Source organism: Sander vitreus, chromosome 10, assembly GCF_031162955.1.
Source record: "Sander vitreus isolate 19-12246 chromosome 10, sanVit1, whole genome shotgun sequence".
Taxonomy (NCBI): domain Eukaryota; kingdom Metazoa; phylum Chordata; class Actinopteri; order Perciformes; family Percidae; genus Sander; species Sander vitreus.
In genome coordinates, this window is record NC_135864.1 from 14177545 (window position 1) to 14197516 (window position 19972).

At 40.0% G+C, this 19972-nt stretch overlaps 1 protein-coding gene across 6 annotated transcripts in view; it reads right to left on the reverse strand.

The window, feature by feature from the left end:
- Positions 1-2384: 2384 nt before the first annotated feature.
- Positions 2385-19972, reverse strand: part of atp11c (ATPase phospholipid transporting 11C (ATP11C blood group)) — a 46348-nt gene continuing 28760 nt past the window's right edge. The window contains exons 5-31 of one of the 6 annotated variants that reach the window (XM_078260380.1): positions 19843-19950; positions 18864-18992; positions 18353-18441; positions 17160-17210; positions 16704-16768; positions 16494-16575; positions 16257-16407; positions 15211-15408; positions 13134-13304; positions 12568-12773; positions 12306-12377; positions 12123-12196; positions 11922-12025; positions 11581-11762; positions 10301-10567; positions 9996-10173; positions 9785-9887; positions 9525-9670; positions 9150-9209; positions 8277-8404; positions 7623-7758; positions 7457-7522; positions 7182-7285; positions 6894-7050; positions 4514-4619; positions 2935-2966; positions 2589-2645 (exon numbers count right to left, since the gene is read on the reverse strand). In XM_078260380.1, the coding sequence (XP_078116506.1) occupies positions 4518-4619; positions 6894-7050; positions 7182-7285; positions 7457-7522; positions 7623-7758; positions 8277-8404; positions 9150-9209; positions 9525-9670; positions 9785-9887; positions 9996-10173; positions 10301-10567; positions 11581-11762; positions 11922-12025; positions 12123-12196; positions 12306-12377; positions 12568-12773; positions 13134-13304; positions 15211-15408; positions 16257-16407; positions 16494-16575; positions 16704-16768; positions 17160-17210; positions 18353-18441; positions 18864-18992; positions 19843-19950 (3129 nt within the window). In that variant the 3' untranslated portion in view covers positions 2589-2645; positions 2935-2966; positions 4514-4517. The other 5 variants (XM_078260377.1, XM_078260381.1, XM_078260379.1 and 2 more) reach the window with 5 other exon arrangements.

Below are 19972 nucleotides of genomic sequence, written 5' to 3' on the forward strand. Positions count from 1 at the left end.
TTTACATTTTTGAACAAAGCAGGCAGCCCCTTTCAGTGTGTCCTCTAACATCCGGTGTCTCTGGCACAGTGCAGTCTGGAGGTGACTTGTCACAGAGTAAAGAACAGCCTCCTTCATATTCCTTACATCAGAAAAACAAGCTGTCTTAGTAGAAAATGACACTGAAAGGCATGTACATTTTTCCATTTGTTACGAATAAATCAACATCAACTTATTTTTCAAATCTCCATTTGGCGTTTGAGTGCCATTCTGTAGATGCATTGCATCAGATATGTCAAGCTACAGTCAGTAGGGTGAAATACAAGGCCAGTACTAGAAAGTACTGGAGTTATTGTTTCAGCCGGGATCAGTGAAGTAGTTAACTATAAAATCAACATATTGACAGATAATGAAGGTACTCATCAGTTTAAACAAAGAGTTACGATAACCTGGTAAAAGGAGTGGTATTGGTTCAGAGGTTGACTGTGAAATTGGGAGTGTGTTGGGGGGGGGGGGGCTGCCTGTCTTTGCATGTATGACAAAGACTATTAAACAGGATTGGCACAGGCTCACATCAGGGCTGGATTAACACAGACTAACTCAACTGGCACAAAGCTGACCACTCCACAATAAAAAAAAATAAAAAAAAAAGATTGATGTCATAAAAGTAGCATTTGTGAGTAAAAGTACACTTAACAATAAATATGCCAAATAGACAATACATGTTTCTGGAAAAATAAAAACTGAAAACAAAAACAGTATTTGGAAAGTGTTTGAAACCATGGCATGTTTAAATGGAATGTGTGAAGCACACAAGAAGAAGTTAAAGGAAGGAACAAAAGGCCAAACCAGTCCACTCTGTCGTCCTGTCGGTCAGAAAATTTGACCAAAAACAGAAGGAAGGAGATGGAGCAGGGAGCCTTACAGTGGCATTAACTATGTTAACTCTGCAGGTCTGGAGTTAATTTTCTTTACACGTCAACTTCAGCCTGCCTGAAACAAATGCAAAACTACTGCAGATAATGGGTAACGAACATAAATACCTAATTTAGGCTTTAGTGCATGTGCGCATTTATGTGTACAAGGTGTGTTTCTTGTGTGTGTTGTTCTCTTCTATCTGGTGTGTGTGTGTGTGCTTAGGCATATATTCATGTGCGTTAATGACCTTCTACGCAATGAAGAAACCAGCTACCTTAATAGTGCAGGAAATGTATAAGCCAACTACATCACAAGGTTTAAGTAATCCTGGTTTTCTTGACACAGGCAATTCTGGCTTTTCTCATCCAGCACGCATTTATATAACACACAGAGACGCACACACACAGACTTGTCACTTTAAGGTCACACTAGTGTGGACAGAATCAGATCGCATTACGTTCATCTTTTTTGGCTTTGAGCAGATGCTATCGTACGTCTCTAAGCTATATATACACATATATTAATTTACTCATCTTAAATTATCTCTGAGGTTGGAAGATTTAGGTCATGCTCCGAGCAATGTTTCATTGCTTAACATCTCTAATCTATCTCTCAATCTTGCATACACACACACACTTTTTGGATTGAGTGTTAATATGGCCTACATACATCTTCATTCAATAGAGCAGTGGTTCTCAAATTTCTTTCAACAATGTACCCCCTTTGAAATGTAAGTACCCCCTGACCAGCATAAAAATTTTTGGTAGAAAAAAAATGCCTAGCTATATTAAGAGGCACAATACAGCAATGTGCCATATTAGTGTCTAATTTACCAAACAACAATATTGTAACACAAAACTCAAGTACCCCCTGCTGTACTCCTAAAAGTATGTAAACCCCCATTTGAGAAACACTGCAATAGAGAATGCAGATTCATCATTTTGGAAACATATAATCATAAAATCATCTATAAACCAGAAAAGCATTCAGTTTTGGAGATTTCAACAGCCTGAAATCACATTCAGTAACTTTTCATCTAGAATAACTTGGACCCGTGGATGAGTGCATTTCCTGATAGAACCATTTAAAGAATACGCCGTTGAAAAGCACAATAACTGTAAAGTAGAATAACCGTTCAAAGAGTAACCGTTGGAGAGTTTGAGATCGTCATTTCTTAATCCAAAACTTTGCAGAATACAGTGACTGAACATCAGTGGAGTGAAGCGTTCTTTTGAGCCTTCTTTCATGCAGGTGAACCATTCTTGGACTGGATACTATTACAACTGCTTGTTAAAACACAGCAGTTCGATAGAGCTACTGACAAGGCAGCCATGTATGCATTCATTTGAAGCTAGTATTTTTTTTAAAAGTAAAAGAAAGAAAACTCATGCCAGTCATCTGAGTAGATATTTAAAAAATAATAATGCAGGGTGCTGCTCTGCAGGCATGCGTTGGGGGGTTGGGAGCTGTTGGGATTGGGCAAAAAAAAAAAAGGACGGAGCAGAGACGCTAGTCAAAAGACTGATAAACCCCTTTTTATCCCTTCCCCCTCAGTTAGCACATCTCTCTTTTTCTTCTCATTTTGTTCCTCCTCCTCCACTTCTCAGATCAGGCATGATGGCAGACGGCTCGGACCTGACTGGTACAGGACCCTGAAAGTGGCTGATGCCACCATTGTTGGGAGTCCTTGCCACCTTTTATTCATGCTCCTTCAGGTGCTTGTAGGATAGTGGTGTGACCGCTGCAATCTGAAAAAGCACAAGCAGATGGATTTTACTTCAATGTTTTCATTACGAGCTTGTGCAAACAAAAGGAAGGGGACAAAACACCTTGCAATTTCCATCAATTAAGGGAATAAGCGGTGATTGGCCACGTAGCACGATTGAAAAACACTAAAATGTCATTCTCCCCGCCACCAGAGACAAGCAGAAATTAGTAAAGGCAATGCTCCCAATTTCATCCAAGTCTACTGATCTGTTGAAGCTCAGCAGGGACAGACACCGAAAATTAAATTAGGTTTGTCTCGCTGTAGTTTACCTGGATGTTTGTAGGAGGCCACCCTCTGACAGCTATTGGGAGAACAGAAATGCACGTTAAATGGTGAAAGCTGTTGCAAAAGGCCTGGTGCTTTTGTTAAGCAACAGATATCGGTGACCCTGGTCAACAGTGATAGGACATTTAACACAATATCAAGTGCCCAAAAAGATGTAAGATGCCCTTTCACCTCAGAACACCTCCAGTGCTCTTGATATTGCAGCCATACATTAGGACTTTAAGGACATCTAATGGACTAAAAGTGTTTAATATTAAAGTAATAAACAAGACATTATAAATTTAAAAACACAATCTTATAAATACAGACAAAATATATTGCTCCTTATAAAAATGTTATTTCATCCTGCTTCTTTACAATAACAGTTTTTCAATTATTTATTATTCAATTTCAGCAGTTTTTATTTTATAATGTTTTTGTCCCCCTAATTGTTCTTCTCAGTGACGGTTTTATTTCATAATGCCACATTGTTCATTGCAAAGTCTAACAGGGCAGAGACAGTTATGTGATATCAAAGCAACAGCCAATCAAGTAACAGGCATATTCCCCTCCCCACCTGACATACTGTATCTCTGTCAGATATTGAATAAAGGCAACAACAACAAAAAGGCCCCAAAAAAAATTTGAAAATGTTTTCATTTGAACATAAAAACTGCTGAAATAAATAATATGCTAATTTTGCAATTTCATATATATATATATATATATATATATATAAAATATTATGTCCATATTTTCTTTATTCCATAGTGTCTTATTTATTTATTTAATCTTGGTTTTCCATGTTTATCTTCTACACATTTTTTAAAAATGATGCTTTCCATTGATAATTTCCATTCATTTTGATTTCCATTTATTTTGTTGCCATCCCCTTTATGTAATGCAGCACCATGGTCTGAGGTTAAGGCAATGTCTCATCATGCAGTGAGTAAGGCTCAGCAATCACAAATGCATACATTTCTTGCCAGCAAAGTAAGCAGACGACGACCACCAACACAGGATTGTACGTGCACACAGGACGAAACGGCCATGACCAAACCACAACGGTACAAACAACGTACATGAATGTCAGACTGGGGAAAGTTATAATCACAGACCAGCTCTGTTGTTTCACACTGCCAGATAAGAAAATCCAATCAAACCGACACCAACCCTCACACATTCCTGATACAAAAATGAGATGGACTAAAATTCAAAACATTGAAAATTGGGGTTTTAAAAGCACATGCGGAAGGTAATATAAGCAGGGCTTCCAAAGGGAGGCTGAAAGGAGCATGTTGTTTTTAGGTTTTGCAACATTAGGCCTAGTATCTAGAGATGCATTCACATGTTGTGTACCATTTTAACTAAAAAAAGTCACACAGGACTTGAGTTTGACATGGAAAAAGTGCATCTTTTCAGCCAGCCAATATCAGCTCACACAACACAGAAGAACACACTGGGTCTTGTTGACTGTGACCTCTATGCCATTATGCCTTTGATTCCCTTGTTAAAACTTCTGGAGAGGTTGGCTGGGGGAGCGGGTCTTTGATTGGCTTAAATGACCTGAAAGTGGGCTGGTACCTGTTTAAATGACAGTATTGGACTCATCTGAAAAGGTTCTCATAAGCAGGGGCCTGGCTGAAGACCGGGGAGACTGGTTGCCCCCCATGCTCGACTGAACCGGCTTCTTCTAGAAGGGTGAGGCAAGAGACACCAATGACATCACTACTCTGACAAACACACACTTTGCCTCTCTCTTGCACACAGACAAACATATATTCATAAACGAACAAACATATAACATACAAAAAGACTAACACTGGACAGGTGGACAATGAAAGTCCATCCTGGTGCCTTTTTATACACCTTTTCCTTGAAAGAATAATTTTGCAGAAACCTTATATCTCTATACTAATTGCTCCCTATTAATACAAGGCTACGACCCCTGCACATTTTTCACAAGCATGTACAATATAACACACACGCACAGACAAAATGCAGTGGCTCGCAGGGTTTGTGGTGAGGATCCAGGATGAGGTTGTTGACTTGAGCATCATGCAGGTAAGTTTGGGTGCTTTTACGTGCTGCATTCACCTGACTTGACATGCGGCGGCAGCAGCAGGCATTGGAGCAGCACAGGCAGCTGGGAGGGAGCACTGACTGATACAACTGGACAGACAAGAATGAAAAACTGACTGCACATTTGGACACCTGGTCCTACTCCACACTGCTTGGGCACACACACCAGCCCACTGACCAGCATTCCTTCTAATTTAATAGACATATATCTAAAGATAAGCACTCAAATTAAGGCTTAAAGATGAGGACGTCTAAGGATAGCATTCCTTATGTAATAATTCATCTGAAATCTGAATTGTCTGACCTAATCTGTCCAACCGAGTGGGGACTGTAAAAAGCCACAGAATGCCACCACAAGTTACTTTAGAGGGTAATAAAGGAGTCTAACAGTGGGAGAGGAAGGACACAACAGGTAGGAAACAAGCGGACTGGTACACAGAACACAGAAACTCTGCAGGCAGAGCTGACAGAAAGAAAAAGAGACCTCAGTCACTCCACGAGAAGCTGTGAGAGCTAGCAGTCTGCGACAACATGAAGATAGTAGATGTCCCAGAGGAAGGAAGGCGATGTTTCATCTTTAGGGAGGCAGGTCCAGAGAGGAAGAGAGAAGAAATAAGAGGGTGAGACAGGGTAAGAAGAATGCCTTTAAGTGCAAAAGCGAGAGTACTTGTTAGGAAAACAAAGTTGAAAAGTTGGAAAACAAGTAAAAAAAAAGGTCAAAGAGGGTTTTCTAAAATAAAATGCTAGATAGAAAGTACTAGATAGTAACACTGTACCACTTATATTTGCAACTGTCATGCCATTTACATATGTAGACTGCACTGGAATACTCCTCAGTATGCCATTTGATTGATTCTGTAACTTTAACAACTGACAGATACACACTCAAACAGAAATTTAAAAAAAAAACTGTATCAAGTACATACTGCACACAACTGCTGTAAGACTCCCCTCAAATATGTGCAAAACATTTGGTTTGGTTTACTACTTTTCTTAAATAAAACAAGTCTAGACACAATAATAAAAAAAAAAAAAAGTGTGGAACGCACCCAAAAGCACCGTGCATACCAAACATTTCCAGCTGCTTGGAAAACACATTAGCCTCATGGGAAGCCAATTGAAACGACAAAATATTTGTCTGGGAAAGTCGTCTTCAGGAGGAAATGTAATGCACTAACTGCTAAGGATATTAAAGCCTGATTTTAAAGATGCAGTAAAAATAATAGTAATAGTCCCATTAGCACTTGGTTTATGCCAAATACAGTATATGTATTATTAAAAAAATCTCTTTTGTCTTCCTTTAAAAAAGTAAAAATATAATATACTGTATATAATATTTGATGACTCATCTTGAACTCGGGGTGTATCGTAAATCTCTTGAATTAAACGTGATTTAGCGACTAGCTAACCCCAACTATCATATATAACAGCACTATACCATTGCTGTACCATACCGTTGCTAGCAGAGGGCTTTAATGGATCAGGTGTGTGTGTTTGGATGTCAGCTTTTTTACATTTCCAAAAAATGTGGTTAAGGTCTAATTTATTCATGTCTCCCTCATCCTCCACCTCCTGATATTACAACACAGACAAAGGAGTTGTTGGTGGAGGCCAGCAGTCCTCTGCAGTAAACAATTGCTCTGCATATACAAAAACACGCCCACTTTAGACATACATCAAGCATGGGCTCCATTAACAATGACAAACCATTGAGAAAATAAATGGTTAAATTGATACATGTAAAGTTTAAGCATCGTAAATCTGGGACAGAGATAGAGAAGAGAGAGAGAGAGAGAGAGAGAGAGAGAGAGAGAGAGAGAGAGAGAGAGATAAGTAGAGAGCAAATAATGTGTGTCAGGCCAAGTGTGTGTTTCAGCTCTACCTGTCGAGCGTGGGGCCCACGGGGCTTGCGGAACACCACAAGCAGGATCTCTGGCAGTAGGCTGAGCAGGATGAGCAAGATGATGACCAGCCAGGCTGACACTGAGCTCAGCATGTTGGCAAACACAAAGTACAAACGTTGCTGCTTCAGGAAAGGCCTGCAGGAGAGGGAACACTGTGGTTTACACTGACTAAAAGAGCTACAGGGGTTGAATAGAAATGAAAATGTACAGGTCGGCTACAATGACTATGTATGTAATGATTGTCTTATCCTGGGTTGTTTTCTAACCATATTATTCCTCCCCAGAAGAAGCTGAAAAACATGTAGAAAGCCAGGGAGCCCCAGATTACAAAGTGGTTGATCCATGTCCAGTGCCGCGTGTCCAGAGCGAGCTAGAATGGCAGAGAAGAGTCAATAAATGGGCATGTTAAATATTCAACAAACTTTGCCAAAGTCAGTGTTCTGCAAGACAATATATCTGCTTCCAACTCTCCTGTGAAACAGCTGCTGTAATGATACACCCTTTCATAACAGAAGATAAAAACAACAGGGGAGTGGTTTACCTTTAGAGTGACAGTGAAGACGAGGACGGTGAAGACAATTGTTCCATATGACCAGTTGCCAAAAACCTGGATTTAAATAAGATAAATTAGCAAATGTACTTAGGAGACAATACTTAATCAAGTAATTTAACTATCACACGTATTTAGAGGGTGAATGAAATCAAACCTGGCCATTATCCTGCAGTGCTGGGTTACTGAACAAATATCGAACACCAAAGAAGAAGAGCAAGCCATGAAAGACTCCAAGTAGAGTCCAGTAGAGGAATGGTCCCCACCGTAACATGGCGTTCTTAGCAATCTCTCTAAAGAAAATCATGAAAGAGAAAGTCTTATACTGCTTCATCACATTTATTACAGTGACTTGGAAAATTACATTTCTGCATACAAGGGCATACATCTGGTCAAAAGTGCCAACAATACAATTGAACATTTAAAGGGCAAATGCCCAATTAGTATTTACATCAAATAGCTAATGTGGGACAGGGCTGCCTATTTTTTTATGTGTTAAGGAAGCAGAAATAGCTAACTAAAATGTGGCTTTGGCAGAGGGCCTTTGTGACTTGTTCATTAAATTTAAAATCTTGCATTGTGAGTAATAATATACAGCTAAAATGTAATTACATATGGCTCAGCCTTCACCTTTTTAGTCATTGCTATAATTGCTTTTTGTCTTTATTCTGTGACATACTTTTTTTACATTTTATCTTTTATTATTTCTTTTAACTTAAAGACCAAAATAATAACTGGCCATTCAAAAAAGTGACCTTAGATTTAGCAATTAGCAATTGAACTGCAGATAAGTGAAGGTTCCCAGGTTTACCTGTAGAGGGTAGAATTGTCCAGCAGAACCTCCATGCAGATGTGCTGCTCCAAGAGACTGTAAGCCAGGATGGGCATAGAGGTGAAGCAGATGTTGTACATCGTCAGATAGGCCGCATCATACAGGGGCTGGGGAGGATTGGGGAGGATTGGGGAGGGGTGGTACCAGGGGTTAATATCATGGAAGGAAAAACTCATACACACCACCATACTTACACATACAGTGTGTCATATAAGCAAGCTCGTATACATCTTTCATGTACTTATGGAAGATCCATGTCAGGGGCCATGTGGCATGATGGCGAATTAAATATTCACCCTCACCTCTCACACATAAAAATACCAAAACATAATCAATAATCTTAAAAAGGACAATATCTGTATTAATTACTGCACTAATCTAACACTAGCACTAATATGTATATGTCAGGAGCTGCTTTTAAATGAACACAGTACCATAAAACATTGATAAAATACACTTAGGTCTCATTAATAAGAAAGGTGAATTCATCAATGTGCTCCAAACTGTAATCAGGTCATCTAATCCAAACCTGAATTTCTATAATGTATTATTTAGCCAGTGTGTTTTAGCAGTGTCACACACACATGCACGCCACCATGATTACATAATATCCACATACAATGAACCATGGTGGCAGAACATGACACATGTCTTTACTATTTTAACAGTGCTACAGTATGTAACCTAACATATCAATCAAAGCCCAAACATCCCAGGGTGCAGTGAGGGAGGGGCAATCGGAGGGAAAGAGTCCGGCATTCAGGAGGACAAGGAGGTGTGGATTCAAGGGATACTGCCTCCTTTCATGTTCAGACCATCTTTGAACCTCAAAGGGCCTCAATACATACTCACTTGCTGGGAATAGCCACAGAAGAACTGGTACAAAAATTGAGGTAAGATGAAGCAAAGGTTCTGCAGGCAAAGAGAGAAAAAGAAAATGCTCACTCTAATAGACAAAAACAACAAAGAACATCAAATGTATTCATGTTTCCATGTGCTTGTAATGTAGGTACTAAAACTCAATAAATTAACCAGAGTTGAATAAAAATAAAAAAAAACTGTTTAATTTGTTAAGAGGATTGAAGATTGTTAAATCAGTCCCAACCCATAGTCGTCAAATCAAGTTAGCGTGTGGGTTTGTTTGGGAAATACAGGCTTTCCTAAACCCAAAACAAGTTGTTAGCCTAAAAAATGACATGAAGTCAATGTGGTGTCTGTTCCTCCTACCTTGTAAAAGAAATATTGCACCAGGTGTGCAATGCGAACATAGTAGAGATGCCCATGAGCCAACAAAAGTTTCTTGAGGTGCTTGAGTTTGGGGATGGCATAATCACTGTTCCTCACTGCCTGCCGACCCTCTTTACCCTTAATACCTGGAACAACAAGAACGAATATCACACACTACCATCATCAACAGGTTACCCTTTCCTCCAGTTGGAACGGTAGTTAGAGATCTGTTAGTCAGCTTCAGCATAACAATTTCTTACCAATGCCAACGTGAGCTTCTAAAATCATGCTGACATCATTGGCACCATCTCCAATGGAAAGGGTGATTGGGCTGCCTTTAGAATTCTTCACCATTTTAACTATCTAAAGATGGAGCAAGACAGAGAGTAAACCAACGAAGTGTTGTGAAAATCATTATATTAATTCTTTAATGAAAAAATATTTCCCAACATTTTAACTGATTGTTCTGACCTGTGCCTTTTGTAGAGGAGCCATGCGGCAGCAGAGCACAGATGCGCAGTTTTGACATATCTGCAGCAACAGGTTCTTGTAGCGACTTGAGTTAGATTCAGAGGAGGAGTTGAGCACCATCGATAGAGTAGCTCCATCTATGATGAAACCATAGTCCTGGGTTGCTGAAGACCAGGTCCTACAAAATAGAACAGGGAAATGGGTAAAAAGTTTAATCATTAATATGATTCAGTTTGGTTAAATGATCACCCTAGTACAAGAGCAAAGTATCACATAACCTCTATACAGATCATGAAGGTACCAACCTGGTGACGCCGGCCTTAACCGGTGGTGCATCCTGTACAGCTTTCTTGTGGTATTCAAGCAAGAGCTCATGCAGTCGTTCCTCCCGCCTCCTGCCTCCATCCTCCAAAGTACGCACTGTCAGCTCCAACAGCTCAGTATTTCTCTGGAACAACCTACAAGCATAACAGGTGGACTTTGCCGTCTCCATCTTGTCCCCCGTTAGGACCCAAACTTTAATGCCTGCACCCTGCAGAGCCTCCATGGTCTCTGCTGCCTCCTCTTGAAGCCTGGGGGAGAAGAACAACAAATTAAGTTATGACACAAGTGAAAGATTATCACACTAACTCTAAGATGGTAATACTATCACTAGAAATAAAAAAATAAAAAAATGTCACCAGTTAAACAAAACCACACCAGGTTTAAATTTCACAGGAGATCTAGTGTATTAAAGCAAAGGGAGACCGCTTTGTAAAACAAAAAACGGAACAAAGCTGCCGTTTTTCTCCTGCAAATGAACTTAAATGAGGATAAGACTCTTTGCTCATACAGATCCAGAAGGGACTGTGGGAAATGTGTGTGAAAAGTGTGACATACACATAGTACCAACAATACCACTATTCTGACATCAACAGTAGTTCTCAAAGAGCACTTGTCTAATAAAGGAAGTATCTTTTGATATCCAGAGCATTTTACTCCAGTAATTTGAGAACACAATAATTACACTCTGACAGAAAATCTATGTATTATAAACGTATTTCAGATCAAATGCATGGATGCATGCTAATGCAATAAAGTGTTCCATCCCTTTTTGTTTTAGTTCTAAATTCAAAAGCAATTATAAAACAATAATTGTGAATTGTGGAACATTACCCAATGTCAACCACAAGATGGCAGTGAGAGCTTACATTTGAAAGATCTACGGGAAAAAAAAGTAAGGCTTTTGGCTGTAAAATTAGATAAGACAAGCCACTTCAAATCGGACAAAACACTACCAGGAATCTGGTGACCTATGGCAAAGAGCATGAGGCAGAAAAAGTGTGCTGAAAGAATGCTACTGTAAAGGAAGTATTGAGGTTGCATAAAAAGAACAGGATGTTTATGACATGTTTATTGGTGGCATCTGCTAACTTTTGGCCTCTCCTATAAATTGTAGGTGTATTATGAGATTAAGGGCCCCTTAAAATTCTTGGTACTGATCTTTAATGAGAGGGGGGGAGAGGGAGGACAACACCAGCACGCAAGATAACAAAATGCAAGAAATTTGTTAACTTTAAACGTCAGCAGGTTGATCAGCACCCACCGATCTTCTACAGCAGTAGCTCCTATTAGACTCATGTCAGTCTCCACTTGGTTGTAAACAGTAATGAGCTTCTCCTCTCTGTCCTGCAGAGCCAGTCTAGCTTCCCTCAATCCTGCATCTGCCTGGGCGTACTCTTCTGCACTGAGATATTTGTAGGCCACACATAGCGTCCGGTAGCCCTCCTAAACAGTGAAAACACACAGCACCCAATGTAAGAAGTCACAAAATAATCTGTCTTGACGTCATTGTAATATCATATTAAAACACACAAATCACACAAACATTTTCAAACATAACAGAAACTACTGGATTTCGAGAGGCAATTTGTTTATGTCACCCACTGTTGCATTTCGCTCCACATTCATGCGTATCCGTTCAACCTCCTCCTGTCTGACTCGAGGAAAGATTGAAGAGTCCGCTCCCTTACAGAAGAGCAAGGTATCACCTGGACACAAACAAACACACAGTATGGTGAGGGCTGAGGGCCAACACTACTGTAAATCACGGTCAATGCAATAAACCTGACAGTAGCTCAAGGTCACCTGATTTGGATCTGACTATTACACTCATTCGCCTTCTCACTGGGTCAAAGTTCAACACGTGAAGCAGTTCATACCTTTGGAAAGTACAAAATGGAAATAAAATAAAAAGCTGTAGTGTGAATGCAAATAGAAAAATATATGAATGAAAACTAAAAATCTCTGTCTGTAAAATTACTGACTTACATTTCAACATCATTGTTCCTGGTGAGAATTTTCATGGTTTTACTTTCGAGACCCAGAAATGTGAAGCCATACCTGCAGATAGAGACAAAACACCACAAATGAGCCACTCATGTACTTGTGTGCTATATGAATTAATGTTGTAATGAGATGTATACCATGTAGGATTTTCAAAATAGATCCTGTAATATTAATATTCAAACAACGTGCTTGCTCTTTGCTACGTCAGCTCAGCTCACATATATCATAACAGCCCATCTCTTACCTCATGGCACCCTTGACCAGAGCAACCTCATCAGGGGAGGAGGCGATAAAGCCTCTCTGCGCCTGCGGTGGATGAGGCACCTCTCCATCCACCCCAAAGCCATCCACCTGGTCTATCAGTCCGTCTCCTTGGCTCTGCTCAGTAGACTCCTTCACCTGGACTGTGTGGCACAGACACAGGGCACGCAGAAACAGCTCTTCCCTCTCCTAATAACACAACACGAACATGAGCAGTGAAACAATTTTCAATGAACTATAAACTAAAAATATATTAATTTACAGCCACACATGGAGCCATATACAGTAGCTGGAGTTCAGATAAAGCCCTGAATTTACATCCATTTGTCTAAACTGACTTCTTATCAACATGCTTGTGAAGTGCAACCATCTGTAAAGTGTTATCAGGCGCACTTTGCTCCTCCTCCATGTTGAGGCTTATGTTGACATGTGAAGGAGCGATACGTGGGTGACCTATGAAGGGTCTTTCTGAGCAGCAAGCTATGTACTGGCCATATGTTGCAAAATGTGTGACTTTTACAACAGATGGTGGGACACCACAACACCTACCCTGCCAGCTTTCTCCTGCACTTTGTTCACAGGTCCATCTGTGACACAGAATCCGTCCAACTCTGAGCTTGCGTCCCGGTACTTGTACTGAAAGCCGTCAATGCAGCACTCTATGAACTCCATGTTGTTCTGAGTGAGCGTGCCCGTCTTGTCTGTAAAGACATACTCCACCTGCAGTCAATGTGATAAAAAAAAATACATGACTGACTCCTCCAAACCCATTAAGATGCAGTTTCCCATTTAACAGATTCCAACAATAAGATTAAGCAATTACTCCCAGAAAGAATTGCACTGCATTAATCAGTTTAACGAAGCATCACCTTTAATTGAAGTAATCATCTGGCAAACCAAGTGTGACTGATCTATGGCAGTACTGTTTCAGTTAGAAGTGCCATAAAAAAACAGAAGTTGGGACAGCACGGCCAATCTGGTGTTATTATAAGCAGCTCATATTTTACAGAAGCAATGTACAGATCAGTCTGGAGACCACATTTTAAGGGACTCAATCTTACCTTGGTCTCATCTGTTATCTTGCTCTTTTTTTCTTTTCTTTTTTCGAATTTCAAGTATTTAAATTGTGAGGGTGATTGAGAGCTACAGTACAAGCAGTATAACAATAAACATTTTTCCTGAATCAGGGATTCATTCATTATTTTGTAGCACTAAATGCTGACTTTTAATGTATTAGATTTGAGTGATTTACTGTATGTGTAAAAATATTTCCTTTACATTTTAAATATTGGCATAAAGTGTGGCAGTGGATGTGTTCTATCTACACACTTAGTAGGTGTTTGCCACTCTTGTGTATCACAATCTCTTTTGAGCTTTTCCAAAGCACTGAATTGTATAGTGCTAGTTGTTGTTCTATACATACACATTATTCATGGCCACTGCATATTTACTGTTCAGAAAAAGATTTACTTACTACTAAAGAAAATGATATCGTTAAAGGTTATACACTCAGCTTTCTAGAGCCGCAGAAGACATTATACAGCAGTTTCCACAGACTATTGAGCTAATCATTTATTTTCACTTTACTTTTATATACTTTACTTACTGTTTTACACCCGTTTACATCTGTGTATTACTTCTTAGTATGCATATACATATATTACATCCCTGTTTACATTAGTTTTTTCATTCTTCAGTCTACCACGAATATTTTATATTTCATAAAAGTTATATTTTATCCCTATATTTTAACTTTTAGCAGTATTTTTACATTTATGACTTTCTTTGTTGGAGGGAGCCTGGGCTCTAAGATGTCCATTGCAAACGACTGCTTCTTTGTAACTGTTGTGCACATGACGATAAAGACCTTGAAACTTGAATAATCGGTGGAGTAGCCCTTTAACAACTTTTACAGGTTCAATCAATGTTCCAGGACATTTTGTTCTATTCTGTCATTTTGAAAGACTTTTCAATGACTGGAAGGATTAATTAAAGAACTACAGGTTTTCAATGACACACGAGATTGCTGACTTTACAGAAAGCAATTCCCCAATGACATTTCTGCAATTTAAAGGTCCTATGACATGCTGCTTTTTGGATGCTTTTATATAGGCCTTAGTGGTCCCCTAATACTGTATCTGAAGTCTCTTTCCCGAAATTCAGCCTTGGTGCAGAATTACAGCCACTAGAGCCAGTCCCACAATGAGCATTATTTAGTATGTGCCATTTCTGTGTCTGTAGCTATTGAGGAAGAGAGAGGGGGGGGCAAGGTGGAGGGTGGGGGTGTGGCCTTGACAACCGCCACTTTGCTCGTTTGAAAGCCATGATGTCTCTCTCTTTCTCATGGGTGGGCCAAATTCTCTGGGCGGGCAAAGCAGAGAAAGGGGAGGTAACCTTTCTCCTTATGACGTCATAAGGAGGAGATTCCAGATCGGCCCATCTGAGCTTTCATTTTCTCAAAGGCAGAGCAGGATACCCAGAGCTCGGTTTATCGCCATTTCTAGCCACTGGGGGACTATAGGCAGGCTGGGGGTACTCATATTAATGTTATAAACCTCATAAAGTGAAATGTTCATGCCATGGGACCTTTACTGTTGTTTCATTTGATTTTGACCATCGGCCTCACCTGTCCCAGCTCCTCATTGAGGTCTGAAGTGTTGACCAGTGCCCCCTCCTTGATTTCAGGGTCAAAGAAGTCCTTGTCCCATGTGATGAAAAAGGATCCCAAAAACTTCTGCATCTCAACCGTCACATACATGGACACCGGAATGATGAAGTTGAAGAGCACCATGAAGGACAGGAAGTCAGTGAACATCTTTAGGTACTGTTGGGAAAAAATGAGAACACAGGCAGATATTTAGTAGAGAAGAATAGAATAAAATGTATTGACTAGACAAGACAATTTTCCTGCGTAGGCTACGCAGGAAAATTGTCTTGTCTCTCTCCCAGGAATATATCAAAACAACATGCCACACAATCACAAAACATGCCACCAAGACAAAAACATCATATTTAATAGAACAAATATCTCTCAATTGTACAACAGTGATTGCATCCATACCCATGGTGTACAGCCACTCTCATTTGCAATTTCAATTGCATTTAGGATAAAGAACACTTAAAAATCTTTTTCTTTGCCAGGGGTATTCTATAGCGTCGCCCTGAGAGGAGCAACTCAAACTCAGGTTGGAGGTTTTTTTTTATTTTTTATTTATCTTATCTTGACTACCTGTGCTTAAACCCAGGATGTATCACAATGTTCACAGTTCATTGAGGGCTAGGGCAGAAGGTAATCAGCCAATTAAATGGACCATGTCACAATAAGGTCTGCAGTGGCCATTTTGCTAAGAGGAGTTTTATTAGTGTGGATCAGAAGAGGCTAGGGCTTGTAAAACACTTCAATACAATTGAACTGTGATGTCACAAGTTACAACTACAAGCCTCCACAGGGTAAGTATTTACCGCATGAACACAGGTTAGGTCTAGGTGCAGTAACGTTTGCAATACACATAATACAGTGTACTAATACAATGCTATCAAGACCTAATAGCTGTTCTTCTCCCAGCATTGGTAATTCCTGTATGGCTTGGTTTGTGGTGCCTATCAGACACTTAACTCACAGTTCATTGCTTTGACAACAAAGATAGGCGGGTTGCTAAAATATGCACTCACCAGATTGGTGTCCTTCTCTCTCTGGGTTTTCTCGTTGTACCAGGGCTCATCCTGCCCGGGCTTGCTTTGCCACACATACTTAAGAGTAGTGCACACTAGGGCCTTGCTCACCAATATGCAAAGGTAAACCAGAAGGAAGGCATTGATAGACCTGAAAAATATAAGAAATCAAATGAATCAGTCCCAAAGGTATGTCACATGTTTTTAACTTGTGGACCTCATTTCCTCTAAACTTACTTCTCCACAGCAGAGCGTTTCTGAGACTTGCCCTGGTAGTTGAGAGCCATCTTTGTCTCCATGCCAGTATAAACTGCAACACCTTGAGGAGGGAGGAGGAGGAGGAGGAGGAGAAGGAGAAGAATAAGAAGAAGAATTTGTTTATTTTAGATAGTGAGCTATCTGCACTTATGTAAGTTATTGTAATAAAATCAATATCATTTGACTCACCACAGATTTTCTGAGTGTTCTTTAAAGTTGCCCCTTTCAGCAGGAGGTTTTCTGGGCCCAAAGACCTACACAATCACATCAGTAGATCAAACAGTTGAGTCATACAGAAGCTGTGCAATCCACACACACTATTCGCTAAATGGCAACCTGGCAGGCAAGCTAGCATCCACTCTAAAATGCGCAGTGACAATACACAGTATGACTGCAGTCTGGGCTTACACCGGTTCCAGTGTTCTTGAGAAGGACATTGGCATTTGTTTATATGGCCATTACAAAGCAGTCAATGATAAATGCCTGTGGGAGTGCTTTAATTTTAATGTTTGTCTGCAATAAAGGATCAATGGAATAATGAGTTGTCGGTGATGCAAGGGAAAACAAATGAGTGCTTAAGAAACTGTGTTTTGATTTAGCTCTCACTTAAGGTGGGCTGAGATGGTTGTGCATGAGTGCTCTCACCTCACTGCAGGCTCCTGTTCATTTGTGTAGATGTGCATACGGCCGACAAACCTGAAACAAAATGACAAACTCACTCAGAAGCTGAAGTTGTTCGTAAAAAAGTACATGATATTTGTTTTGCATGTATTATTCAATCTTGAAGAATCCAAATCCATGCTCAGTTCATTTACTTTACAAAACTGGAAGTACTCAGTTGACCATGGCAAATTAATGGTGGTTAGCCAGCAGCATGCTTTCAGTTTTATTGACTCTGAATAGCAAGTAGAGGTGTTGAAATTAATCAAATAATCAATGCATCGAATCGTGGACATGGACAATGCTGCATCGATAATCGACCGGGCCATAATCGATTATTTCCGTTTACAATTTAATGTAGCCCTAACAACATTTCTGTTCTGCACATATTCTGTTGTGTTTTGCACATTCAGGAAGTGCCATGTGCTCAGTGCTGTAGTTTTATGTATCTAATTTATTTAGTGTTAGAGCACTGCAGAATGTTTTGTTTTTGAAGCTTGAAAAGCTATGAATTAAATATCCTATATAGCTTTAATAGAAAAATGTATTTGACGCATCGTGATGCATTGAGGAATCGAAGACATGATAATCGTATCGAAACAGGAGATCAGTGAAGATTCACACCTCTGATAGCAAGCATTTGGCACCATGGCGTACTTAGCACTAGCACTTCTCAAACACCATGCTGATGTCTGGCTAAATGAGTTCAATGGTGTTTTAAGCCCCCAACGTCTCCTTCCAGGCAGCGCTGCAACCATTGACTTCAAGGCACCTAACCCTAACCTTAATCCTAACCATAACCAGTGCCTAATCCTAGTGCGACGTTGGGGGCTTAAAACACCAATAAACACTAAATAACAATAGTCCTACTCCTTAGCCCAAGGGGGAGCCAAAGGCCGTATACTGAATGAGCTGATATTCCTACAAGTGAATAGGAATAAACTCCGTGCTGGGCAGAGCAAAGACTACTGGAGATACCAGACCCACGATCACCAATCCTGATATGAAACAAACAAAAGTACAACTATAGCTTGCCAAAACCTATCCACTTAACAATCTGTATGTTATTATTAGAGTCATTCAGGACATTTTCAAGTGGCATCGAGTTAATCCATTTCCCAACAAACCACAGGCAACATGTGGTGTAAATCTGTTGGGGACACATGATGAGTGCCTACTTGTAAAGGTCAGGCTGTGGCTGTTCACACTCGATGGTGGCGTTGAGAGATTCCAGATCCTTCTCCGTGTCTGGCACTGTGTAGTGTGTCTGGACAAGTGGAAGAGGCAAGAGGGAGACAAGAGTGTGAGCCTTGACTGTCTCAGGTCAAGTTATTCTTTTTGCTTTCCCCTACCCCTCATACACAGGAAAATAGGAAGACAAAGGTTACCCAGATATTGTGACTCACACAGCAAAAAAAGAGGCATAAAACACATTTTTGGAGGAACTACACATGAGAGAAACTTCTTCAAAGCAAGGGTCATAAATACAACTTCAATATCTTTGAGAAGAACTGATAGAGTGTCAAATTCCTATTCATTATAACAAATAAGCATCACATTTATTAAAAACAACAAGTTTTGAGTTTATTCTTCAAAGCTAACATTTTGATGAAAGAATTTGTACTTACAAAAATTACAACCTAACCATTCTGTTATGAAAAAAGGGGAAAGCAGAGCAGCTCATCTTACCTTATGGTTGGACTCTCCATCCAGACTTGCTGTGGTAACGAAACAGGTGTCGTCATCTCGGCTAGACTGCAGCAGTATTAAATCACAGGGAAAGGTCTCATCTTCCTCCACCTCAACAACATCTCCAACCTGATCACAGAAACACAACCAAACACCACAGTTTGCTTTCTCTTTCCTTTTCTGTACCAGATCAGTAGGATTTCCCACAGGTTGAGTGACAGAAGTTTAAACAATCACAGCTTGAAGCAGTTTTATCACTAGGGAGCAGAAGGACTCCAAAATAAACTTACATGGCTGCCAATTTTCTTTTAAGTTGTTGTGGCTAATTTGGTAGCAAGCTAATGCCTACTTAAAGATGCTGTATAGCATGATTGAGCAACATGTGTATTTCTGCAGATTCTGACCATTGGTCAATACTCACTCTCCTTTTAGTTTTGGTATGGTCTGCCAACTACTAAACAAATCTGGCTCTTTGGCTTGCTAAATGTTTATTTTAGCTGTAGTCCATATAGCACTAGGAGGTAGCCTACCTACAGTGAACGTGTGTGAGCTCCTGTGCAGGAAGCAGCTGTCCAAAGTTTTATACAAAGCAACAATGTTTTGGTTTTGACAGCTGGATGTTAATTCTCAGTGGTGTCAGCAGTACTAGTGGCCCTTTAACATAACCAGCAGTCCTCTGGTTCACCTTCCATATTGGAAAATACTGTTTAACGCATGTTTAACCGTTTGAACACTCATAGATGTTTAGAAATACTGTGTGAGCAAACAGATGCATTTGTAGAAATAACCTGTGAAGAACACCCTGGCAACATGAATTACAATCACACCTATGTTTGAACATCTAATCAGTTCAGCATACAAAGCATGTTCTCCCCTGTGCATATATACAAAACACAGTCATTCCAAGCTGCCAGCAGCTTCTTCCTGGCCATGTCTCTAAGGAAATATTTATCCAGTGGATGTGGCTGCTGAAAGGTACCTTGATCTTCTCACTCTCCTTCCGTATCTTCCGGCCTTGCTCTAGCACGGTCACTGGGTACTTATTCACCTCATTGTCAGCCTTGTGCCGTAGCCAGTCCTCATAGCCCTACGGCAACATATCAAATCAG